At 31.8% G+C, this 27,286-nt stretch overlaps 1 protein-coding gene across 47 annotated transcripts in view; it reads left to right on the forward strand.

The window, feature by feature from the left end:
• RBM26 (RNA binding motif protein 26) overlaps nt 1–26,930 on the forward strand; it is an 87,424-nt gene extending 60,494 nt beyond the window's left edge. For 27 of the 47 annotated variants that reach the window (XM_055245183.2, XM_055245184.2, XM_055245191.2 and 24 more), the window contains 8 exons: nt 466–591; nt 1,009–1,083; nt 2,502–2,669; nt 4,127–4,231; nt 8,036–8,236; nt 10,899–10,985; nt 16,319–16,432; nt 18,052–18,818. In XM_055245183.2, the coding sequence (XP_055101158.1) occupies nt 466–591; nt 1,009–1,083; nt 2,502–2,669; nt 4,127–4,231; nt 8,036–8,236; nt 10,899–10,985; nt 16,319–16,432; nt 18,052–18,141 (966 nt within the window). In that variant the 3' untranslated portion in view covers nt 18,142–18,818. Of the gene's footprint in view, nt 1–465; nt 592–1,008; nt 1,084–2,501; nt 2,670–4,126; nt 4,232–8,035; nt 8,237–10,898; nt 10,986–16,318; nt 16,433–17,476; nt 18,029–18,051; nt 18,819–23,770 lie in introns of those variants that run through there. The other 20 variants (XM_063618713.1, XM_063618716.1, XM_063618714.1 and 17 more) reach the window with 7 other exon arrangements.
• Nucleotides 26,931–27,286: the final 356 nt, after the last annotated feature.

Here is a 27,286-nt window from a genome sequence, read left to right on the forward strand (position 1 = left end):
CACTGCTACCAAAGGAATGGAGAATGAATGCAATAGGGTATGTTTCAGAACTGGAAGTTGCAAATGATCATGTTAAATTGAGGGACAGCAGCCAGTTTCCTCCTGTGCCATGCTCTTGAGTGTGGTTTTTGCTTTAGTCACTACAAATATTAGTAAATATATTCAACAACTAATACTTTCTCAGTGATATAGTAATAGCAGTGTTTTTGACATTTTTATGTTTTTCTTTACTTCTTTTTCTATAGGTATTTGGTGTTCATTTTTTTTAAATTTTAGAGCTTATTATTTATACTCTACCTTTCAAATCACCAAATATGATTTCGTTATTATAAGTATAAAATACATTTAGTTCAGTTTGTTTTGAAGCTGAAGTTTAACAGTAGTGCTTTAAAGTTGAGTCTTACAGAAAATAGGATATCACGAACGGCTGATATATATTTTTAAAAGTTGAATTTGTATTGGTAGGTGTTGTCTACATCTACTGGCCTAACAAAAACAGTGTATAATCCAGCTGCTTTGAAGGCTGCACAAAAAACCTTACTTGTTTCCACCTCTGCAGTTGATAATAATGAAGCACAGAAAAAAAAACAGGTAAGTACAACTGGTATAGTATAAAAAATTTTTGCATATAGGAAAGCGTTCCTTGTGTATGTGTTTTTTCAGTGCTTATTGCAAAATAAGACTACAAGGGTGTTTGTTGGCTGCCACTGAACATTTATTTTCCATAGTATAGCAGTAAATAAAAATTTTTTCTTTGAAAGAAAGGTTCCCATGATTAATCTTTGAAACTTGCATACATATTTTAAGTTTTACATAGAAAAGCCTTGCATATAATTTCTGTTGACAGACTTCTTCAGTTACAACCATTTCTCTTGTCTTGAATAATATTGTTTATCCTTGTATACATATGTAACAAACCTGCACATTGTGCATATGTACCCTAAAACTTAAAGTATAATAATAATAATAATAAAAAATTCTAATGATATTTTTGATCCCTGATTCTAGGAGGCATTGAAACTTCAGCAGGATGTAAGGAAAAGGAAACAAGAAATTTTAGAAAAGCACATTGAAACACAGAAGGTAAAATGTTAAAGTTAGATTTGGCAAAATTGCAAATGTTATAATTTGGAGTGAACTTAATCTTATACTACCTAGTCATAAAAAGATTTACTATAATTGGTAATGGTAAAACAAATATTTGTCAATGATAATATTGGAGATGAAGAGCATACATCAAATGGTGGGTACACTTTATACTTTAACTGGTACTATAGTTATCAACATAAAATGAAATTAAGGTGTTCATTCAGCTGTGTTGCTGCACAGTAGTTTTCTCAACAGATAATTAAATGGAACCTTTTTTCTCCGTATTGATATGTACCTTTCTTCACTAGCTTAGGATCCTCTAGTCCTGTCTTGTTTAGTATAGCAGTTAGTAGCCACATGTGACTATTGATAGCCACATCTGACTGTTGAGCATTTGGAATGTGTCTAGTCCAAATTGAGATGTGCTATAAGTGTAAAATATACACTAGATCTCAAAATGTAGTACAAAGAAAAAAGTAAAACACAATAATTGTTGAAATGTCACATTTTGAATATATTAGGTTAAGCAAAATATTTTATTAAATTAATTGTATTTGTTTCTTTTTATGTTTTTAATGTGACTGCTAGAAAATTAAAAATTACTTATGTGACTTGGGTTCTTTCTTTTGGACCGAGTTACTCTAATTTATGACATTTAATTAGTCTCAGTTCTTGATTATGTCTAGTAATGAAGGTTAGTAGTATGACATTTCAAAATGTTGAAAATACAGAAACTACATTTTGATTTGAAATGTGTATCTTTTCTAATTTAAAGTTGGATATACTTGATTAAGAGAAATCACAGTACTTTACAAAACCAAGAACTGAAGCCATCCTAATTCAGGAAACCTACAATAAATCATGTGGCTTCTTTTACCTCATATTATCTTGCTTATCTTGTTGTTTCCTGTTCATGATGGGAGTATCATTCTCAGGTGAAAAAGTAATTAAACATTCATTTTTTCTATTATCTTATTGTATGAAAGGAACCATAAAGCTTTTCCTCTGGTTCTTTCTGGGCTGGAGATGACATTGATAGTGAGAATACTTAGAGGCGGTAACATCAACAAATGGATTAGAAAGTAAAATTGTTAATATATTTTTCAAATTGATAATTTTTCAGCGATAGAATTGAGTTCCTTCTGGTTGTGTGCTTCAAAATTACGTTCTGAGAGACCCAAATAGTAACAGTTCTTCACAAATTTAACCAAGAGTAAAACTTGAATTGAGATACAGTTAGCATCACCAAATCTGCTATTCTGCTATCTTTAGATAATTAGTGGTTGTTAGACTTCTCACGAATGCATAAACTAAGAAAAGTAGTAATATTTATTTTTAAATTTGCAGTGTTTGTTTTGTTAATGATAATAGGAGTAATTAGCTTTTTTTTTCTCTTTTTAAAAATTTGGCAGATGTTAATTTCAAAACTGGAGAAAAACAAAACAATGAAGTCTGAAGATAAAGCAGAAATAATGAAAACTTTAGAAGTTTTGACAAAAAATATTACCAAGTTGAAAGATGAGGTCAAAGCTGCTTCTCCTGGACGCTGTCTTCCAAAAAGTGTAAAAACCAAGACTCAGGTATTTTAATTTCATTGTTGTTCATATTATTACTTATTAACAAGCTTTAGACACTATATTTTTAAGATTCAGTTTTTCTTGTAGGTAATATCTTTTGTTCAAAATCTGACCATTGTATGTACCATTCTCCCCCTGCCATAAATAAAAAAGTACAAACAAGTAAACTCTACTAATCTTTTAAATTCTGTGGAGTTGTAGTTGGAAAGTCACTAATTAGAAAAATAGTCATGGGTAATCTTGAAAAGGCAGCTTGAGGACAAAGTGTTACAGGTACTTGACTGCTTGACTAAGGGTTTGAGTTTTATATAATAGTAGTTGGTGATATAGAGGGTTAATAATAGACAAGTATTAATAACATTCTGACAACACCGTACACAGTGGATTGATTGAAAAAGGGGAAAATTCAGGTTGATCAGGTAGATCATCTATTACATAGATGGTAATAAGTGATTAAGAAAAAAACGGGGTTATACAATGTTTATACTTGGTGTGTCTGTATGTATATATGTATAAAGTCATGACTCTAATTGATATTTTAAATTCAAACCCAACACCACTTGGTTGTGCCTTTTCTTATTTCATATTTTATTTCTGTTCCCATAATGGCAACTTCGTTCCACTAATATCAATGTATTATTATTAAACACAGTGCTATAATACGTTTAAAGTAGCTCCAAAATTGCTACAATACCACTTCCAACAACTAACTAAATATAAAATTCAAAATTTATTTACGTTCTTTACAGCCTCGGTGTATTCCACTAAAGGTGTAAAGTCAGAACTGTGGTCTGAGATTACTTTTTTCCCCCTTTTGTGTAGTTGTTCCTAATTTGATAAAGTTAAATCTATTTGCATTTGTATTCAGTTTTGGATCGCCTCTCCCTGGCCCCAATTCTTGCAGATTGTATTTTATTTTTTGAACAAGTGAAACAATTCTCATGGTTCAAAAGCAAAACTGTATAAAAAGGAATACATAAAAGATCCCTTTCCCTTTGATTCCTGGCACTCTGTCCCCACCCATCCCTTATAGGTCACTAGTATCATTAGTTCTGGTTTATCCTAGTTTTTCTTTTTGTAAATGTATGAACGTAGATAGGTATGTTTTCTACGTAAAAACATACTCTATATTGCTTATTAGCACCTTGGTTTTTTAGGTTTTGTTTTTTACTTTTCCTTTTAGTTATTTCCTTTAAATTACCCCATATCAGTCTATATAAATCTCCTTCTGGCTGCTGTACGGAAAATGAATTATAGGAAAATCAGTGAAAGTAGCAACAAGTTAGGAAGCTGTTGCAGTATTGTGGAGGTGTGGAGTATTTTGGCTTGGATTAGAGTGATTATACTGGAAATAGAAATATATGGATTAAATGGGACTGTGTAAAAGTTATTTTAAAAAGGTTTGTATCAATACAGGATAATAATTACTGTCACCTAATATATTAATTGCTATTTTTTAGATGCAGAAGGAATTACTTGACACAGAACTGGATTTATATAAGAAGATGCAGGCTGGAGAAGAAGTCACTGAACTTAGGAGAAAGTATACAGAATTACAGCTGGAAGTATGTTTAATCACAACTACACAGTAGGCTTAAAAGAAGCAAATGTAGTTGTAGTGGTCAATTTAAAAATATATTCCCTTCCCTTCATTCTCAATTAGTAATTGTTGGTAATTCCTGGCATACATATTGAGATGTTAATATAGGAAAGAGGGAAGAGGTCAACAAATTTTTCAGAGGTACTAGATAAAATCTTATTTAATGAGGAGTGGCAGTAATTCTGCCTATATCCCCAAGTTCTTCCATTTCTAATGAATTTTATTTCTTTCCTATTTTTGGTCTGTCCTCCCTGGAATAGAAAACTTATAATAAAGACTTTTCAGGTATTCTAATGGATATATTCTTTGCATATAAATTGAGTTGCTGTATGAGAGTTTTAGTTGGAGAAGTATATTGAGAACTATTTTGAAGAATATGTTTACTTGAGTTTTGCCTATAGATGGTGCTGTGGATGTTTAGAAAAGAGAAACTGCTTTTGTAATTTAGTTAGATGGTTATTTATATACGAAACAACTCCTAGTGAAATTGATTCCTGTTATATGAGAGAGAATTTTTGAATAGCAAAAAGAGGTTCAAAGATTGGAACTGTATTTTGAAATAGACATTAACGTCATTAATATAGTTGGCACATGTCTGTATTGTGGTTTGATACAGGAATTTAAGATTTTTATACTTTAGATTATTTAGCTTTAGCTGAGATTAATGCTTTTTTCTGAATTTGTTGGCAACTTGATCGTTTTTTTGACACTGTAGAAATCTGTTTTGAATACTGCCATCCAGGTATTAAAGACTTAACATTTAGTAGCTACCAGACTTGCCTGAAAGCTCTGTCTTCTCTGAAAGTCATAGGAAGCCATAGGATGTTGTCCTAAATGTTCATACCTTTGCATTCTCTGGAAACTTGATGTGGTTGCATGTGTGTCCTGCCCAATATTTTTTTGGAGGGGAAAAAAAGTTTGAAAAATATTTCTTTTATGTTAATAGAGAAATTGTGTTTTTCCCATTGTAGCGATTTTATGCCAGTGTTGGTGGAATCTTTGAAACAAAATATCATTTTCAAAATTCTGGCCCATAATTTAAATAAATAATAGCATTAACAAAATTCCTTATTATTCTGTGTTTTGCTTTTTTATTATGACATAGCTAAACACTGAATGACATTTTCTGTTTTTCCTTTATCATGGCTTATGTTTAGTTTTCAGTGAATATTAGTTTTATGCAGTAATGCAGTACTTCCCAGAATGTGTTCATTCACCACAGTAATTCCATTAGTTGTTAATAGAAAGCTAGTGAAAAAAGGTTCTTAGGCTAAATAATATAACCTTAGAACAGGTTGTATTGGATATGCGTTTTTACTGTGAGGTTTCTTAGAGGCTTTTAATTTCTGAATCTCTAAAAATACATATTAAATATTCAGTGTTACTCAAGTTTATTTGTCCAGGGACCCTCCTTTTCAAGGAGCATTTTGAGGCATTAATATTCCTCAGAGCATACTTTCGTATATACTGTTCCATTACTAATATTAATCCTTGACCTTTAAAATTTATTATTACGTATTATTTTGTTATATTGACAAATGAAGAATTATATATATGATAATCCGAAATGTTTTGATATATGTATAAGTTGTGAAGTGATTACGTCAAGCTAACATGTCCATCACCCCACATACTTGTGATTTTTTGATGAAAAATCAACATTTAAACTCTGCTCTTTCAGCAGTTTTCAAGTATACAATAATTATTATTCACTGTGGTCACCAACCAGTGCTGTACAATAGATCTCTAGAACTTACTCTTCCTGTCTGATTGAAACATTGTACACTTTGACCAACATCTCTCCATTCTTCCTGTCCCCACAGCCCCTGGTAACCACCATTCTGCTATCTGCTTCTATGAGTTTGATTGTTTTAGATTCCATGTATAAGTGAGATCATACAGTATTTGTATTTCTTTGCCTGGCTTATTTCACTTAGCATTATTATTTGGATATTAGATGATTATTTTAGCTAATGTTAAGATTAACCGTCTTGAGATGAAGAAACTGAAATACCTGTACTAGCAGAGATTTGGCAGCTGTGCCTGCTTTACACTTCCATTTGGGTGTCTCACATCTAAGACTCAACATCTTCAAAATTTTGCTTATCTTGCTCCTACACCCCATCTGTACAGTTATACAAACCAGAAATCTGGCAGTCTTAATTGATTTCTCCCTTTGCTTCAGCATCTGTATCTAATTAATTATCAAATTTTATATATGTTACTCCTAAATGTATCTTAAATGCGTTTACTTCTATCTCCATTGCCACTACTGTAGTCCAGAGTTCCTTCTTCAGGTCTCTTGTAGTGGCATACTGAATGGTTTCCCAGCTTCTTTTCTTCCTTCTACTCTGTTCTTAAAACTCTAGCCAGAATATCCTCTTCACCACTGATTTGGTTACATCACTCTTTTACTGCTTAAAATCTTTTAATTTATTTTCATAGCTCTTGGGATAAAACTCAAAATCCTTAACATGATCCTTAAAGTTATGTGTAATCTGACTCTGCCTTTCTCCAGGCTTATCTCTCCATCCAGCTACACTGGATTATATTCATTCTTTGGGAAATTACATTTCTTTCAGCGTTGGTGCCTTTTTTCATGCCGTAACCCCTACCTCATTCTTGCCTTTTTCTTTGCTCCTCCTTTGATTCATTGAACAAGTATTAAATACAATCCACCAGCTACTGCTGGGAATAAAGCAGAGAATAAAATGGAAAAAAAAATCTTCAGGAAACATACATTCTAGTGGGTTATTCACTGCAAATCTTTGAAGTTCTTTTCAAATCTTAAAGCATTTCTTCACATTTTGAGTCACTTCTCATTAATATAGTTAAATAACTTAGTAGTTCTTGTTTTTTGAGATGGAATCTTGCTCTGTTGCCCAGGCTGGAGTGTAGTGGCGCAGTCTCGGCTCACTGCAACCTCCGTCTCCCAGGTTCAAGTGATTTTCCTGCCTCAGCCTCCCGAGTAGCTGGGACTACAGGCACTATGCCTGGCTAACTTTCAGTATTTTTAGTAGAGACGAGGTTTTCCCATGTTGGTCAGGCTGGTCTTGAACTTTTGGCCTCAGTTGATCTGCCTGCCTCGGCCTCCTAAAGTTTTGGGATTACAGGCGTGAGCCACCATGCCCAGCCATAACTTAGTTGTTTAATGCTTCTTTACACTTAACGACTTGAGTTTCATGAGGGTAAAGACTTGCACACAGAAAGTGCACATTAAGTATTTGTGGAATGAAGGAGTGGTGTGCTCTCATCATACAGAATAATGTGGTAGAATATCAATGTGTTACATTGGTTCTATAATGATGATAGTGATAAGTAATTAAAATGATTTGAGATAACTGCACCTATTGAAGTCAACTGGCAAACAAATAGAAAATCGTAACTGGAAAAAATGTATTTATTGTGAATGTAGGTATTATCTGTTTATGAGCCTGACTTCTGAAGTAACATTTAACACTGTATACTTGGAAATCAGGAGTTGCTGATCTTTTTGTGATATATCCTGATATCTTAGAGAGCAAGAACTTAGAAAAAGGCACATTTAGTAATTCCAAGACCTCAGTGTTATTTTTTTGTTTCAGTTTACTAGCCACCTACATTTTCTTTCACTAAACTAAAACCCCAATTTAAATTATGTGATCCTTTTATAGGGCATTTGAATACATTGTCAAATTGCATTAAAGTTTTATTCATCTGCCAGAGTGTAATGCTTGGCTTGTGTTAGTAACCGCAACATTGTTTAACCTGTGTGTCTAATCTCTTCTAGGCTGCCAAACGAGGGATTCTTTCATCTGGTCGGGGCAGAGGAATTCATTCAAGAGGTCGAGGTGCAGTTCATGGCCGAGGCAGGGGGCGAGGGCGAGGGCGAGGTGTGCCTGGTCATGCTGTGGTGGATCACCGTCCCAGGGCATTGGAGATTTCTGCATTTACAGAGAGCGATAGAGAAGATCTTCTTCCTCATTTTGCGGTACTTTCTTACTGCTCAACAAAACAAATACTGATAATCATCATTGGGGATAGTAGACATAATTAAAGAGGAAGTTATGAAAAGGACATAAGTAGTTTCGACTCGTTAATCTGAACAAAGAGTTTAATCTTTAATTTTTTTGTTAATTTAAAAACAGACTGTAGGATTTGTGTAATTATCTAGAATAGACTATTCTTACACTTAGTAGGCCATGAAATATTGTGAAATGAACAATATAAACTTTATTGTTTCAGAGAGGAAGTCTTGTAGTTTAGTTTGATTTGATATTTACTTTTGAAGAAAAAGTTAACATACTACATGGGCCATCCAGATTTTTAAAAATTAAAATAAGGTTTGTGTTTGTTAAAAATGTATTCTTGATCTAGCTGACCCAGTATTGAAACAAGATAAAATTTTGACCTATGATCTTGAAATTGCCTCAGTCAGTGTCAGGGTGTAATGAAAAAGACTTCATATAATGGTAATATATTGACCTACAAGAAGGGAGAATGGGATTCTAGCCTCTGTTAATCCATTATTTAACTTGGACTTCCTGGGATTTATTAGGCTCATGTTCAAAATGAAGATTATACCTGCTGAATGGCCCTTCCATCTCAAATGCTGTGATTCTTAGTGGTATCCCAAAGGTTGATTACTAAGCATCAGTTTTACCCTCAGCATTATATTTAATAGTAGTTGCTCTGGAGATATGAAGGAAATAATCAGTTCTTTATCCTCAAGGCTTTTACATGTATCAGTTTAACACAGAATAAACTACAGACATAATTTATAATCAAATTATAATTTATTAAGCACTATAAATACTTTAGTAACTTAAAGAAGTATCATGCCAGCATATGATGGAAAAAAGAACAATAGAGGAAAGTTTCATAGATAGTAAAACTGTAGTTTAGATCTTAAAGAGTAGGTAAGCTAGTAGGTAGGTACATAAATGGTTTAACCTTTTGAAAATTCAAACTTAGGTGTTTAAAAATCATATTGGAGGCTTGCAGCAGTTACAGATATTTTGTCAGGACATAAGGAGATATTGACAGAAATGGTTTATGTTTAAGAAATAACCAAAATGATTAGTATTTAAGAATGAGTAGTCTGTTCTTGGTGGATTTAAAGGGTTAAAGAAAGGAATTAAGAGAACTAGAAAGGAGCTTGGAAATAAATCTTGCCCAGCTTTTCCCTGCTGTGTACCCCACTTCCACACTTTCTACAAGAGAAAGGAGATCCAGATAATTTGTATGTTGTGTATAGTTTTGCAGCTAATCAGGAAACTAACAATGAATGTGCTAAAATAATCCAAACAGACAAAGTGAGTTTGTTGTGATTTATGTTTTGGTGAGACGAAGGTGCTTTGGGCTTGAGAAGTATTCAGAGCCTCTAAATGAAAATTCTGACATGCATTTGAACATTGAAATTTCACTCCAAAGTTCACATTTAAATTATTAGTCTTAAGAGCACAGGTTTAGTTGAAGTTTAGCTTCTTTTCTCTCAACCTATGATTTGAACACATGGTGGATGTCAGAGGAAAAAAAATTTACATTATTTAATATCTGTAATATTAAAGGACTATTAACTATTACAAATTGTGATTAACAAAAATGCTGTATCTTCCAGTACCGGTAGTAATAGTAATAAAAATTATAACTGAAAACCTATAGAACACTTACTTTGTGGCATGTATGCCCTCTGAGTGCCTTATAATAATTCATTATGAGTTATTTGGATAACCCTGTGAGGTAGATACCTTTATTACACCCATTTTAGAGATGAAGAAAATGATGCATGATGAGGTTAAGTAACTTGTTTACACAACTAATAACTGGCAGAGCTAGAATCTTAGTGGCTCTAGGACATTCTCTTTACTGTGCTCTACAGAACATTTCTATGATATGTGTGGAGTTAATGAGATTACAGTTATAATTTTTGGGGGAGATAAGGAAGGTATTGGTAATGATATATAAAGGACTAGAATTTTGTGGGATAAAGGTTGCTGTTTGTAGAAAAATCCTCCCACACATGAGGGAAAAAAATCCAACAAACCAAAAACAGGAATAATACAATGTGTTTAGCTTTTAAATGTTCTGAACAACTATAAAGTACAGTAGAATGTGTAGTAAGCAAAACCATGGTCAGTTAGAGTGTTAAACTTGAATCAAGAGACCTTGGAATCTCATCCCAGTAATTAACAATTAACTTTGGGGAAGTTACTTAAACTTTCTTTTTCTTTCTTTCCCCATTTATTGGGAATGATACCAAAAACTCATAGAAATTCTGAGGATTCAGTATGTTGCTTAAAAAAGAGTTTATCTTGGGATTGGTTTGGTGAGTATAAGAGGAAAGTTAGTTAGCAAGAAAGCTCAGGCTTTGACCATTATTTCCTTCATTTAAAGCATAGTTCAATCGAGTATAAGTTTTACTAATTCTGGAAAGTATGAATTTTAAGTAAGATTGGAAGATAGGACCACCTTTTATCTGACAATATCAAGTACTAAAATAAATTACTCACCATACTTTTCTGTTAACCATTATGAATTGTTATGTATTCTGGGTTATATTTATTAGTATTTTAATGTTTTTTAATACCATTAGGATTTTTGGATATTTCAAAATATTTATTTGGAGGAAATACTTTTTTTTTAATTTAAAGCAATATGGTGAAATTGAAGATTGTCAGATTGATGATTCTTCACTTCATGCAGTAATTACATTCAAGACAAGAGCAGAAGCTGAAGCAGTAAGTTTTAAAAATAATTTATCAATTCAGATTTAAATGATTTATAAGTATTATACACTTTTAAGTTTTAATATAAATGAATTTTTTAACTTACTAAATAATATGCTTTGATAATAGGTAGAACACTTGAAGTGGAATTCATGCCCTCAAAGAATGTCCTAATGTAGTTATAAGCAATTCTGTGTATAACATAATATAATTAAAATACATATTTAGTCACCAAGTGGAATGTCAAATTGTGCTGTCGTGAGATACCAGGGATTCTTTTATCTTTGGTTAAACATAGTTTTACCTCTCACATTTCTACGCTTACTACTTTCTGTTACTTCGTTGTTTACCTTTAGAAAAATGTTAAAAACATTGGTAATAATAGTGACTGACTTTTTTGCAGAATGAAAATGCTTCTAGTATTTTCACTATTATGTGTGATGCTGGCTTTTTGTCTTAAGGTAGAATACAAATGACTCTGTTTCATTGAGAGCTGTTAAGATTTTTGATCAGAAATTGACTTTTTTTTTTTTTTTTTGAGACAGGTTCTCATTCTGTCACCAGGCTACAGTGCAGTGGTCTGATCACAGCTCACTGCAGCCTTGACTTCCTGAGCTCAGGTGATCCTCCCACCTCAGTCCCCCAGGTAGCTGGGACTATAGGCACACGCTGCCACAGTTGGCTAATTTTTTTATTTTTTGTAGAGATGGGGTCTCACCATGTTGCCCAGACTGGTCTTGAGCTCCTGAGCTCAACCAATCTGCCTGTCTCAGCCTCACAAAGTGCTAGAATTACAGGTTTCTGTCACTATGCCCAGGCTAGAAATGGATTTTTATAATGCTTTTTGATGTTTGTATAACAATGAATTTTTTTTCTTTTTCACCTTATTTCATTGTACTGCTTCTAATCATTCTCTTCTGGTTTAAATCCCATAGTATTGTATTTTTAAAAATCACTAAAGTCTCTTCTTTTTCTTTCTCTTTCTCTTTTTACTTTTTAAAATGATTTTCAAAAGTAAGATTGGTTTGTAAATTTTGGGAGGGATATTTTTGTCAGGTATCTCTGTTACCTGTCATTGGAAAGTTTCCATTATTCTTTGCTTTCTGAGATAATTTAAGTTGCATTGGAAATATGTTTTTTAAAATTTTAATAGAATTCATTTGTGAAACTATCAGTATCTAATGATTAAACGTGTCTTTTTACAGGCTGTTTTGTAGAAATGATTTGTTTGCTGGCTTTAGTTTGGTACTTTGGTAGTTTTTTTCAAAAATTATCTTTTTAATCTAGATTATCAGCTACATTTGCATTGGGAAACAAATTTAACTTCATCTGATACTATTTCCCCCCTTTCATATTTTGTGGATTTTTACATTTATCTCCACTTTCACCTTTTTGACCACTACCTCCTTGCCCAAGTAGGCATCCTGTAGAGCACATTTAAACATGGTGTTCCTTAACATTTTATAAATGGCTATACAGTTCACTTTTAAAAATATATTTTAATGAAATTTTAAAGTACATGCATAACTCTTGAAGCACTGCCATAGCATACTTTAAAAAGTTATTTACATTAATTATTTGTACTGTTAAAAAGCAGTACAAAGCAGATAATACAATACAATACAGTTCAGAAATAGACCTAAGTTTATACAATCATGTGCCACTTAAGAGGGATATGACCTGAAAAATGTGTTGTTAGCCAATTTCATTGTTATGTACACATCACAGAGTGTATTTACACAAACATAAATGATATAACCTACTACACACCTACACTATATGGTATATAGCCTGTTGATCTTAGGCCATGAAACTGTGGCATTGTGTTAACTATACTGAATACTGAGGCACTTGTAACACAGTGGTAAGTATTTGTGTAGGTAAACATATCTAAACATAGAAAAAGTACAGTAAAAATAGGGTATAAAAGATAAAACATGGTATACCTGTATGGGGTACTTACCATGAATGGCGTTTGCAGGACTGGAAATTGCTCTGGGTGAGTTAGTGAGTGAATGTAAAGTCCTAGGACATTACTATCCTATTTTATAAACTTGTACTTTAGACCTTATAAACACTGTACACTTAGGCTATACTAAGTTTATAAAAACATTTTATCTTTCTTTAATAGTAAATTAACCTTAGTTTGCTATAACTTTTAAACTTTACAATTTTTAAAAACTTTTTGACTCTTCTAATGCCACTTAGCATAAAACAGACACGTTGCACAGCTGTACAAGAATATTTTCTTTCTTTGTATCCTTATTCAATAAGCCTTCGTCTATTTTTAACATTTTTTTGTTTTACTTTTTAAACTTTCAATTAAAAATTAAGACACAAACACATACATTAGCCTATGCCAAAACATGGTCAGATTCATCAGTATCACCGTTTTCTACCTTTACGTCTTGTCCCACTGGAAAGTCTTGCGGGGCAGTAACACACAGCTGTCATAGGCAATGTGTGTATCATAGGCAGTGGCCTACGATAACAATTCCTTCTGAAATACCTCCAGAGGAACCTTCCTGAGGCTGTTTTATAATTAACTTAAAAAAAATTAGAGTACACTCTAAAATAATGATAAAGAGTATAGTATAGTAAATACGTAAACTAGTAACAGTCGTTTGCCACCATATTCAAGTATTATGCTGTACATAATTGTGCGTGCCATACTTTTATATGACTGGACTGGCAGCACAATCGGTTTGTTTACACCAGTATCACCATGTGAGTAATGTATTATGATAGTTATAAGGTCACTAAGCAATAGGAATTTTTCAGGTTTATTAAAATCTTAGGGGACCACTTTTGTATATAGTCATTGTTGACCAAAACATTGTTCTGTGGTGCCTGACTTTATGAGGATTTTAATGGATCACAAAGGAGTTGTTTTAAATCAAGGAATAAAACAAGTTATTCAGTAAATGATGTTGGGACAGTTGACTAGCTATTTGGAAAAAAGACATCATTATGTCTTTTTTAAATATCCAAATAAATGTAAATTGGATGAATTTCTTTAATACATAAAATATTTAATACATGCTACAAAATTCTTTTTTTTTTTAATAAAATCCTAGATTTTTTAAAAAATAATCTTAATATTGAGAGGGCTTTTTAAGGTATGGCACGATATTCATAAAGGAAAACATTGGTAAATTCCAGTACATGAAAAATTTAAAACTCGTTCATGACAAAAACAAAAGAACAACAACAACAACCCCTTTCTCTCCAGTAAAAGGTGCATCATAAAATCAAAATCCAGTTGGGGAAAATATTTTGCCCAAAATATCACCAAAATTCATTCAATTAGGAAAATACAAGCAGGCCAGATTGTGAAAAAAGTCAAACATTTCACTTCCAATAGAAAGTGACACAAGATATACAAATACACAAGATTGTTCATATCTGTAGAAATTGCTTTAATTATGCTAAATATATAATATATATGGCCATTCAAGAAAAGTGACAGATTTATTGGTATGGACATTGAGAGATATTTATGAAAAGAATTGGGTTAATAATTTAACCATGAAGTTATAAACTAGTATGTTTCCATATACATATCATACATATTTGTATACAGAAGTTCTTTTAGTATGTGTGTAGGAAAATATACATAGGATTTAACTCCGAATTCCTCACAGAATAGTGGTTATCTCTTAGGGCTAGGGATAATCATGGACTGTGCTTTTTTACATTATGTGGCCTGAAATTTTGAATCTTTGTAAAAAATGAAATGGGTGGGTTGCAGAAGGAATTGTTTAAACTTTAAAGATTATATGTTGCAATTACCTGAAATATTGGTTTCTTGAACTTTTCTAATATAAAAACATAGTTTTATCAAAATGAAAGTAATTATGGAATGTTTCTTATAACATCAGAAGTTCTTAGTTTTCCTGAGTAAATTTACATCTTCACAAAACAAAAACTCAGTTCTTTCAAAAATTTACACAGCCTAATTCTCAAGTTTGTAATGGAGCAGTGTTAATAAAAAGTTTGTAAATCATCTTGTAATTAAAGTTGAAACTTTAGAAAGTTGTAGGCTCATCTTACAGATTTGAGGAGCTGTGTGCTGAATGTAGAGATGTGTAAAGTTAGATCATCAGAAATTTTTGTCAATAACTTGTTTTTGAAAATGTCAGTAACTTTTTTGCTTTTTAGGTGAATTTTTTTAGCTGAACATAAGGATGAGTTTTATGAGTAGGTGTTTTGCATTAAACAGTTGGAATTCCTTATAGAATATGATACATTTTTATGTAATAGTGATAGCTTCAAAAAATTGCAAGTTGTCCTGGAACTAAAATACATATAAGTACTTTTTAAAAAAATTCTAATTGTATGACATTGTGACAAAAATTCTCTGAGCAGCATTTGAACAGGCATGAAATCTTTTAAATTTATCATAAATGTATATGTGCAGGTTTAAAATTTATACCTGGGGATTTTAATACCACACAACTTATGTCAAATATCATTGAATATGTAATTGTTTCTACATTTCACATTATGCTGTGCTTTGAGATTGCATTATAAATCTTGTGTGAGTATAAGTTATTGGCAATATGTTGCTAACACTGATTTACCTTAGTTCATGTTACTCTAATTTGAATGCAGTTTCCAAACCAGCCACTTAATATAGCAAGTACTTAGACATGACTATTTTATAAGTTCATGTTTTATATTCAGTTACAAAAGCTTGGTAGGAAAAACTGTTTTTCAATAGAAAAGTTCAGAGGGTTTTTTTTTTTCCTTTCATTGAGACACTTATATTTTTTATTAGTTTTACAATAAACATTTTATGGTAGTTGGTCATTTGATGTAATTTGAAAATAATAAACTTTACACTTGCAAAATTATTATTGAAGATTAATAATTACTGTATACCATTTGTAAATGAACAGTAATTAAAATGAAATAAAATATATTTAGCATATTGATCCTAATTTAGACATTGATTCAGACACTAAAACTAGGATCTTGAAGTACCTTGGGATTGTCATCTTAAATAGCAGTTGTCATTGTGTTATAAACATGTAGACATATTTCTTTTAGTCAAATGTTGGCCAGTAGTGAAATAGCTATATTTTATTATGAGAAATTATTCTTACTTTCTTTTTAAAGGAATTTGCAATTACTAGTCTGATTATAGGAGTAAATAACCATAAAAAGTAAAGTATAAATTATAATAATAGTAAATTGAATAGTAAATATCAAAAAGCAAATGAGTAGCTAGCCATCTTCAGCTGTCTTTAGTTACTTTAATTTTAATATTAGGCACTATGAAATTTATTTTTTTCTTCAGAAATTTTTAATGTCTTATATTCCAATATTTTTAATTGTTTTAGGCTGCAGTTCATGGAGCTCGTTTCAAAGGGCAAGATCTAAAACTGGCATGGAATAAACCAGTAACTAATATTTCAGCTGTTGAAACAGAAGAAGTTGAGCCTGATGAAGAAGAAGTATGTTACTTTTTTTCCACTTATTTTTACCCTTAATCGTTCATAGCTTTTATATAAAATGTGATTTTTATGGCTGTGATTTTTAACATAAAACTTCTGTTCCTGACCCATAGTCCAGGCAGGGGATATCAGATAAATGCAAACAGCTTTAAATTTTCTGGATAATGAGAAGAACTGTGGATTGCTAATTCAAAAAGAATATATGAAAATCATATTTATATACTCAATTTTTATTTACCCTTAGAGACAATAATTATTCATTAGATTTTTATCCACAGGAAATCTTGTAATATTTTAAGTTTTAGGATAATCTATTCTCAGTTGCTTTATTAACATTTCAGCTTTCCTTTATTTTAATTCATATATCATTTTAGTCATTAGAATGAATGCCTGTTATATGGTAGATACTGTCATAGGCACAAAAATGAATAAGACACGGTCCCTATCTATCATCAAGGAGCTTATAATCTGAAAAGGGGGGTGGTGGCAGACACGTAAGAAACTAGTTACAATAAAAGGCAGACTGATAATGCTGAATAAAGATTTGAACAACATGCTCTGGAAACTCAGAGGAAGGAGTGATTGTTTCCATCCCGAAAATTTTAAAGGAGGTATTGACAGTAGAACTGGGCCCTAAGCAATAAAACAGCTTTCATAAGCTAGAACTGGAGCTGGGAATATAATTGAGCAGTATTTTAGATGGAGGGATAAACGTCAGGAAAAATGAAAGTGTGCATTTTTCTTTGAGTAACAGCAGTTAGTCTGATGGCTAAGAGGTACGGGCCAGTGAAGTGTTAGAGCCTTTTGAAACCAAAAACTTAAAAGTAAGCAACTCTTATTTAATCACAAAATAAACTTTAGGAAAAAGTTTAAGAAATAAAGGTAAGGTGGGGAAACTAAATAATTCCATGTTTTACCTTCATAATGGCACTTCATTTTGTTTGAAGAGCATTTCAAGGCTGTTATACATATCCATAGTCAAATGCAAGAATAAAAATGTATATTTTGAAACTCATATACATGATTTGTCATTTTATATTTTAGATTATACCTTTGTCCTTCCATGAGTTTGAATTGAATGGGGAGAAAAGCAGGAGAGCTCCTGGTATTAGGTATTTTGAAAAGTTTGAAATAGCAGTCTGAGAAGTGTTTATGAAGGGAATGGGGAAAAGAAAGGAATGCAATAATAGAAAATGTTTGTTGCATACAGCAGAAAATAAATATAAATCTTGGTAGAATTTTATACAAGTCATTGGTTGCTTTTAGTATTCAAGGTTAGGAGGGTAAATTAGAGAAAACTTATTGTTTTCTTTTTTAAAAAAGTTTGACCAATATTTTAAAGGTATAGAAGGTGGCGTAATTTGCTAAAGAGAGGCAGGAAAAAATGGCATGTACAAAGGCTTTATTTGATATTTGTTTAGTGCGTTTCATGCAAGCAATAGAATAGATCATATAGAGAAACCATTGAGTGGTTAAATGTTGCTTTTGTTTTGTGAATGTTCTAGCTATAAAAATCCTTTTGTATTCAACTCTGTTGAGAGAGATGAGTATTTAAAAGTGTCACCTTTTTTTTCTTTTCTTTTTTTTGGGTAAATTCCTAAATACATTTTAACCTAAAGTTTCAGGAAGAGTCTTTGGTGGATGACTCATTACTTCAAGATGATGATGAAGAAGAAGAGGACAATGAATCTCGTTCTTGGAGAAGATGATTTGACTGATCATTGATCTACATATGCTAGAACTCTACCTGTGTTTCATTAGTATTATCTAATGTACTTTTACATATTTGTAAAAACAATTTTTGGTAAAATGTGATGAAGATGGATTTCACAAATAGACAAAAAAGAAGAAAACTACCTTCTGATCTTGTATTTTGAAAGATTGATGTTTGCATTTTATTTCAGTAAACAATTGCTAAAAACATCACACTAGAAACATATGCAATGTTTTTATTACATACTTCTACGGGACATCACAGAATTCTTTGGGTTCTTTGTAATTTAATGAATAGGTCTGAAAACTTATGACCAATACTTGTTATAACTTAGAGGACTTTGTTTTATTCCAAATAAGGAATGAATTTGCATTTAAAATCTTAATGAATGTTTTCAAAACTGAATAGATAACATAGTGCTCTAAAATCTCCAAGTTATGTATTATAATATTACATAGTAGTATGCTTAGGCTTTACTATGTATTAGCCTTTTGTTGGACTGTGTATGTATTTTACCATATGGGTTTTAATGATAATGGTGTATGACTGCTTTACATGAGTCCTTATGCATCCGGATGTTATAATAAAGTGGAATGGTCTCTTTAAAAAAAAAAAAAAAAAAAAGAAAAGAGAAAAGCAATGACAAAAAAAAAAAAAACAAAAAAAAACAAAGCCAAGACAATGTTCCTTGATTTAAAAAAAAAGAAAAGAAAAGAAAAAAGAAAGAAAAGAAAAAAATTAAAATAGACCATTCCAGATGGCGATCTACCCTTCCCCCCAATTATCACAAAAGGAGCTATAATCACTAACTTATTCTTAATAATAATGATTACTGGTACCCTTACAATAATGTACAATCCAATGTTTAAAAATTATACCACTTGAGTTTGGTTTGATCCTATAAATTTTCAACAAATGTCTTAAAATTTAAAAGCAGGCTGATTAGTTTGGAACCAGACTGCAAGTAGAGCTAACATTTGGTGAATAAGAAAACATCACATTACATTTTGGATGTATGAAAGAAAACTTGACCATTTGAAGATATATGAATAAAGAAATGTACTGTAGATACTACTTTAGGAAAACACTGTTTGGTAAGTGTTCCAGTCTGATATTTTAAGTGTGTACTTCCTATACTTGTATAAAAATCTTTGACGTTTGCAACAATACTGATTTTTTTAAGTGGATTTCTTTTGCAAGTGAACATGATCATTGAAAGTTGATATGGCAGTTTCCAGGAAATAAATGCATTCTTTGTAGAATGGGGGTGGGAGATTACATATTTATATTTTAAAATTCATCATTTCGATTGCAAGTGTTTCTGCCTCTCTTGAGATTATAGTGATAATATTAAAAAATCACATTTAAAAAATTACTTTCTTCCATATTGGGGTCCTCACAATCAAAAGCTGTTGTTCCACCACCACGATAGTCTTCTGCCAGTGGAGTAACTTAAGGATGCTGTTCTTTCTTTTCTTCCCCATACCCCTCTAATTGGGGCTGAAGTTGTGTGTATTTTCTTGATGGTAACACTATTTCATAGAAATGCTTTGCCTTGCAATTCGTGTCTACGTTTATATTTAAAATTTCAAAATCAGATTTCAGTTGTCAAAATAGTGACTTTGCTCAAAAAGTCACTATTTTTACTTATATATTTAAATCAAAGATCTATTTTTATGTAGTCTCTTGTATGTTGACTATGTGCTATTCTGATTCATTAGGTAAGTTTGTTTTCTTTTCTTTTTAGTAGTCGTGAAAGGTGCCAAATTGGCAGAGGCTCACGTTTCTTCTCTTTACACCAAACAGGTATTATAAAGAAAGTAAATCTTTCAAAGGCCAGTTAAATCTCCATGCTGATTTTTGGCTTTATAATTTGATTAGTATGTTTTAGCCTGATATTTCAAAAATTATAAAATTCCCTTATAATGTAACTGAAAATACATATTGTTTATTTCAGTCCATGAATAGCTAATTAGTTTTCCTAGAACTTAAAATGTTTTAAGCCATGTTGCTTTGAATGAATCAGAAGACAAATATGTTTCAATGTGATCCCAAAGAATGGAGATTAAATCTTACCAACATTAGGTTTACAATTATATTATTCATAGTATTAATATGATTTTAATTATAAATATTACTTAGTATTAAGTTGCTACTGAATTTTTTACTTGTTTATAAATACTAGCACTCTTGTAGAGTACTTTCATATGTTTTCATTTAAAACTTAGGAAGGAGCTGTTCATTTCCATTTTACAGATAAGGAAACTTAGGCTAATAGAGATGGAATGATTTGCCCAGTCATAGCTAGTGGGTGAAAATAGATTTGAATGCAAGCATTCTGATTTCAGTGCCAACTTTTTTTTTTTTTTAACTCTACGTTGATGCTGCTGCTTTCCTAACTATTGATGGAGTGGAACATGAGATTGTGTTTGTAGTAAATATGGTAGTTCTTGCCTCAAAGATACTGCACCAAATTAGCAGACTTCTTGGTCATTCGCCAGTTCATACTTATACCCTCCCTTTTAATACAGCACTTTGTTCATATCTCTGTTACAGTACTTACATTGTAATATAATTTATCTGGTTTATGTCTGTCTTCCCCACTAGATTACAAGCTCCTCTAGGAAGGTGGACCATGTCTTATTCATCATTTTATTTCTAGTGCTTATCACAAAGCCAGGCTTATAATGGGCACTCAAATGTTTGTTGGATGAATTAATGAATGAATGAATGCATATTTAAATCTCCAATCATAGAGTGACAAATACCTCCCTTGTTAATTCTTATCAATTTTCCAAAAATCTCTTGAAGATCTCCTCAGTCACTTGGGAGCATTTTGCTAAGCAATTGATACAATTCGAGTTTGCCACTTGTGGGCTTACAAGTACTGATGGAGGTATACACATATGTAGGCTTAGTGGAATTTCCACAACATTTAGTAAGGCATTAATATTTTGGGGTAATAAATGTTGTAGTCTGTTTCAGAGGTAAAATACACTTTTGGTTTCTGTCAGTGTATATGATTAGAAATGCTAAGAGCCACCAGTCTAGTCCATCCCACTAATTTTTATATCCAAAGGTGATCTAGTTTAGAATACTAGACAAGGTTTATAAGAGATTTAGCTTTTGGTCCCAATTCTGCAACTAACTCTGTGGCCTTAGACAAGTCTCTTGCCTTATCCAGGGTTGTTTCCTTGTCTGTAAAATAAAGAGTTGGACTAGATGATCTCTAAGGTCCCTTTACATCTATAGTTTCCCTGGTATTATATTAGTGTTTGATACAAAACAATTTAATATATCTAAGCCAGTTCTCCCTGTTATCGTTGTTGTTTTCTATCATTTTATCATTGGAAACAACTTGGATTTGGTTATGATAATTTATATGATGCCTCTTGGTACAATTTTTTGCATAGTGTTCCTACATGCTTGCATTTGCCAGCACAAATTACATTCAGCCTATAAAATAGAGATGAACTTCTGTATTCAGCAGCACTTCCTTTTCCCAATTGTAACTTTTCATTTTTCTTCTAAATTCAGAGTTTTAAAGTAGAAGCACTTGCTAGTAATGCAGATACAGTCAGTTCTCTCACCAATATGGATTTAAATTGTCCTTTCCATCTCAGTTTACTCTTTTTAAAAAAAAAAAAACAAAAACCAATATGCTACCTGAAACTAGAAACACATTTTTAATTCTGCAACTCTCCTAACAGATTATTTTACTTTAGTACAGACCTGGGCTGCAGGCTGAGTTGGGAGTTGGTAAAGGATTGAGGACAGCAATGTAGGTCGCCTCTTCCTACAGGAAAAAATTGAGGAACATTGTGTATTACTGGTTAAAAGATTGATTAGGATTATTTCAAGGGATGGTTGAGTTGTCGTTTTACATATTTCACCCAATATTTTGTGTCTCTACTTAAGCAGTGTTGTTTTAAATGTTACTGGATAATTGTAACATAATCAAATTAAATTTTATATTTAACTGATACCCAAGCATTTGATGAAAACATGTTGCAGGAATGGGAGAGTATTCCATAGCTTTTGTTTTATTGTGATTTGATTAAATGTGACAACTAGTAGTTTAAAGACAGGACTTCACTGTTTTAGCTGATTTCCTGTAGAAAGTGTGGCTAAGTTTAATTGAAAGAAATGTCTTCTTACTAGAACTGATTTTGGGGGACTCTATCCATACTTGGAACACTAACCGTTGGCTATAAGGGTTCAAAAAGGAAGCAACAGTTGCTTATTTGGTATGTTGAAATATCACTGGCTATTTTAGAGTATGAAGCAAACTTAATATGTTTTCTTTTCTTTTCCCCCCTTACACACAATGTAGACTAATGATAGAAAACTAGTTTTAGTTCTTCTAGAATGTATATAAGTTTTGTAAGCTCCACCCAACACACACACACACACACACACACACACACACACCCCACTTACAAAAGTCTTAGCCTTTTAAAACAAAAATTTCCTGCGTGAAATTCTGGCTTAGTTAACTTTTTGGTCTTTCTTTCGGGTCTTTTCTTGTTCTTATAAAATACTGTAAATTACAAATGGAAATTTAATGCAGAATTAAATTTCTAGTGTACAGTATTTGTAAGACAAGAAGAAAATTTCGTTTTCCCAGATCTCAGGAACTGCCTTGTTCCTGTTAACTTCTTGAACTGGCTAGTTGCTCAAAGGTATGTATACAGGCCTTTAGGGAAGAGCAGTTTTTAAATTTTTCCTTTCTGATCATTATATACCTATCAGATGGCAATAGATAATCTTCCAAAGTTGCTACCTAAAAATCCTAGGAAAGAAACTTTGGTGAACATGACTGCCGTTCCCAATAATTGCTAATGAAAAACATCAAACTTGCTTAGTAGAAAAACACCTAATTTGCTAGTAACTTTCTTGCAGTTTATCCATATTATGTGCTTGTTACTTAATGTAATTAAAAGCATTTTAAAATTCTACTTTTTTTCGTATCTACTTTTTATACTTGCTACTTCCTAAATTCCTCCCTCACTGTTTATTTCATCCATCTACTCATTTCCCATCATCCAAAGTTAGCCTCTCCTTGTATACCAGGCACTGTCTGATTTCTATGTATTCCTTTTATTTTTACTGTGGGCCTTTGTGCTTAGTATACTTTTACTTCATATAATGTGATTAACAAATGAAATGATTATCATATGGAGTTTAAGGAAATTAGATGTATCTTGCAATTACTTTGAAATCTTTGGGAAACCTTAAGAAAATTGTATCTGTTTTCATTTTTATTTACAACATCTTGGAATTTGTTCATGATTTCTTAAAATTTCTTTGCGTACCCACATCTCTGTGAAAATTTTCCATATCAGTTACTAGTTTTCCTAATGAAAATTTTAGGCCATAGATATGTTGTATGCTGTGATCTTTTGCAGCCTAATGTTTGAAGGAAGCATGATGCAGAGAGGTTTTGTTAAAATCATTTTAGCCCAAAGCTTTGTGTAATTTTCCTGCAACTTTGATTTTGATTTCTTTCTCAAATAGATTTTTTTAATGTTTAGAAAAGTTGGAGGTCAATTTATGATGTGATTCAAGTTTTAGATTTATTTGTTATTTTCAAAGTTTTTTTTAATAGTCTTCTCTTTTTCCAGCAGAGAGAGATCATCATTGCCTGAATTTAGCTTTGTGACTGCAAGAGCAAGACCATTTCCTGTCTGGAGACGACTGTTACAATATCATCTTATTTTATGTTCACTCTTTATCAATTTGAACAGATGTTTACATGTACTATAATTAGCATTTTATCTCTACAGATCTCTAAGAGTACATCTGAGTCCAAAGTGTATCTGAATGTGTGCTCTGACCTTATTCTTAAATGTTTTCTCCCCGTACTTTATAGCCATTTATTTTTTAAACACCTTAAGAAGGAACGGAAAAGTTCTCTTGGATGACGTATATTCAGTCTGAGCCAAATTGAGGATTGTGTCTAGGAAATCTGTAAAGCCATACTACTGTGTTCATTAGCATGAGCAATTTAAAATGAAAATGAATTAAAAAGTTAAACACGAGTTTGGTTTTAATTTTGGGGGGATCTTAAGATATATTTCTGGGAGTAGGATAGCCACTTAAAATAATTTTGAATAGATGATAAAGTACTTTTTTATGTACTGTAATAGCTTGTGCATTTCTTCTGAATATACTTTCTGATGTTGCCAAGGTCATTTACCCAAATATTTTTAAAAAATTTCTTAGCTCTTCAAAGCCAACAAAGAAAATAATTTTCTTCCAAGTGACAAATGATGATCTGTGGATTATAAATATTTTAAAAATTATATGTCTTAACATAATTTTTTCACATTTTTTTGACTTTCAATCAAGACATCGAAGACGACCTTTAAAGCAAGAGGAAATAGTGTTGTGTGCCTAACATTGGTGAAGACTAGTTTTTAACTATTTTAAGAAGTGTATGTCCAAATTATTTATAAGCAGTATGGCTTAATATGGCTTAGAATTACTTATAAAGAATATGATTAAATCTCATCCTAAATATGTACCCACAATATCCTTTTTATAATGGGCACTATAAGAAATGTTTGCACTTAGTTTCTGGGTATTCCTTCATAGATTCTCAGGAGGCATTTAAAAAGTTGGAAGCTATACTTGGTAGTAACTATATTAGAAAAGTCCAGTTTACACTGATTTTTATTCACCCTTGTTTTTATTTTTATCCAGCCATACTACCTTTATCACTTTTTTTTTTTTTGGTACAAAGCTGAATATTCTGCAAACTTTTTTTTTCTCCTTGAGTATGCATTGCATTTGTCATGAAAAATAAGAATGTAATAAACACATCAGTCATCATGTAAATTAACTGTTTTGATCCACATTGGTTGGACACAGCATGGTTAATTCTAGGCTTGGTTAAAAATACATAATTTGGAAAGTCTTCTAATATTTTAAGGACCTAGTAGTTTACAAGGCTTTTTTGTTGTTGTTGTTAGACTTTTGGTTCACATTTGCAAACTAGCCACAAGGTATTCATAAATATTTTCCCAAATTAGTTGAGTATTTTTAATTGTAAGCAAAGAATTTTCTACCCGTACTACAGTGGTTTACTGCTAGGGTAAAGACCATTTTCTGAAGACACTAAACTTGGTGTTAACAGTGTTGATTGTTTAATGGATATGGACCACATACCACTACCTGCAACTTTGTCATCCTGGAGTTTTGGTTTGGTTTGGTTTGATTTTTCATTTTTCGCTTTTAAAATTAAAAACAAAGCAAAACAAAATTGAAGATACCATTGAGAATCAGAATTCAAGATGACTTGATTCTCACTAAGATCACTGCGCTTTTTGAAAATTGCTTTGAGATCTAGTCAGTTACATATTTAAAATCTCCATGTTGGTTAATTAAACATAAGGTTTTCATCATTTTATTTTCCTAAATAGGATTCTCATGGAGCTATTGTAGATAACTGTACAGAATCACTTTTGTGTAATTGAATGAAGCAGTTTCCTCTGCATGATTGCATAATGAAAGCCTTTTGTATATCTTTATATTTTTCAATATACTTAGATTTTACACTATTAAGCTGCTCTAGTCATGCTATATTTGTTTTTTTAATAGAGTTTATAACTGCTCAAAATACAGATCAACTGAATATTTTTGGTCTTGTTTACAAGATAAATCATACTTTAAAATGATACAGGCCCCTCAAGTGTCTTAGGAAAAAGTCATTGGTGCTATAAAACCTTTCAGTATCATTTTTGAACCCATTGTTCAGACTTTGCTAGGTTTTAATCTGATTGCTTGTGATTTATTATAACGTAGCAGCATAATTATAAAAGTGGTCTGTGCTGAGTCAGATAAAGAGCCCAGCCCATTAGAAACACATCATAATTTAAGAATGTGATGCAGAATGACCTTACACTTATTTGTGCCCGTCTTCCCAAAAAGAAAATTATTTTGTTAAGAGGAAGGCAGTTAATTTGGCTAGAATCCAAAAACTCATTCAGCATGGCTGTTTTCCCTTATTTCAAATGAAAAACTTCTAATACTAAAATATGTAATCCTGCTTTGCTTTAAATTCCCATGTCCGTCACTCAACAGGAGGCATAGTGATTCTTAAATATTTACAGAACGTTTGGTGAGTTGTAAAGAGATGTATTATTGCATTGTAGGTTTTTGCATTGATGTGTCGATTTTTTTGTTTTGTCCCCAAGATTTCCTTCCAGCACCTTAATGAATGTTCATATGATAGAATGTTTAAAGTATCAGCAAAGCATTCATGGATGCCTGCTTTTCATTCTCAGAAGGCTAAACCTGTTTTGGGTATGATGCTACTTCAGAACATACTGTCTGGCACAAGATTTCTTCTAATAAGTGGTTTATTTTAACTCAATTTCTGTGGACTGTTGAATTGAAAAACACCAAAGGAGTTTTCTTGTCTGGAGACTGGATTGTTCCAGTTTTAAATACCTGTGCCCATAAGTATCCCATTTCATGAATGTGTGTTGGCATGGGGAAAAAATTTCCCTGCTCTTTGAGTGGAGCGAAAGCAATTGGTTAAGCTGTAGCAGCTTTTTTGTTTATTTTTTTAAAGTAATAATAAAACTTGAACTGAAAAAAGATAAAACTTGAACTAGAAAACTACTCTTATATGCTTAGAATGTTTATAGTATTAAATGTTTATGTGGGGTTGTCAACATTTTTATTATTTATAGTTGAATTATGTTTTGTTAAATCCATATTGTTTATTATTTTTATATTTTGAAAATTTTTAAAATAAAAGCCTTACTGAAAACAGTCGTTAACGTTTTAAAACTGTCCTACATCTTGCATCAGTTAATTTATACTAGGAAAAAATTGCATTCATTAGGCATTACATAATTGAGAATTCTGAAAATGTTTATACGAAGAAATGACTCCACATTTCCTGTTTCCCTTCCCCTCTTTACCCTCCATTTTAAGTTGTATTAAGTCAATTTTGGCACCAATATGTCACTGGCTTTATGTCTCCTCCTTTCACACATACACAGGTCCTCATGATCCTTCCCACAGATACCTGACTCCTTTACTGCCTGGAAGTTTTTCTCCTTATTCTGCTTGGCAGCCAAAAAATTCTCTTTATCATATGATAAGAATAAAAATACTATTGTGATGTT

The sequence above is a fragment of the Symphalangus syndactylus genome, chromosome 15 (genome assembly GCF_028878055.3).
Source record: "Symphalangus syndactylus isolate Jambi chromosome 15, NHGRI_mSymSyn1-v2.1_pri, whole genome shotgun sequence".
In the NCBI taxonomy this organism is placed as follows: Eukaryota; Metazoa; Chordata; class Mammalia; order Primates; family Hylobatidae; genus Symphalangus; species Symphalangus syndactylus.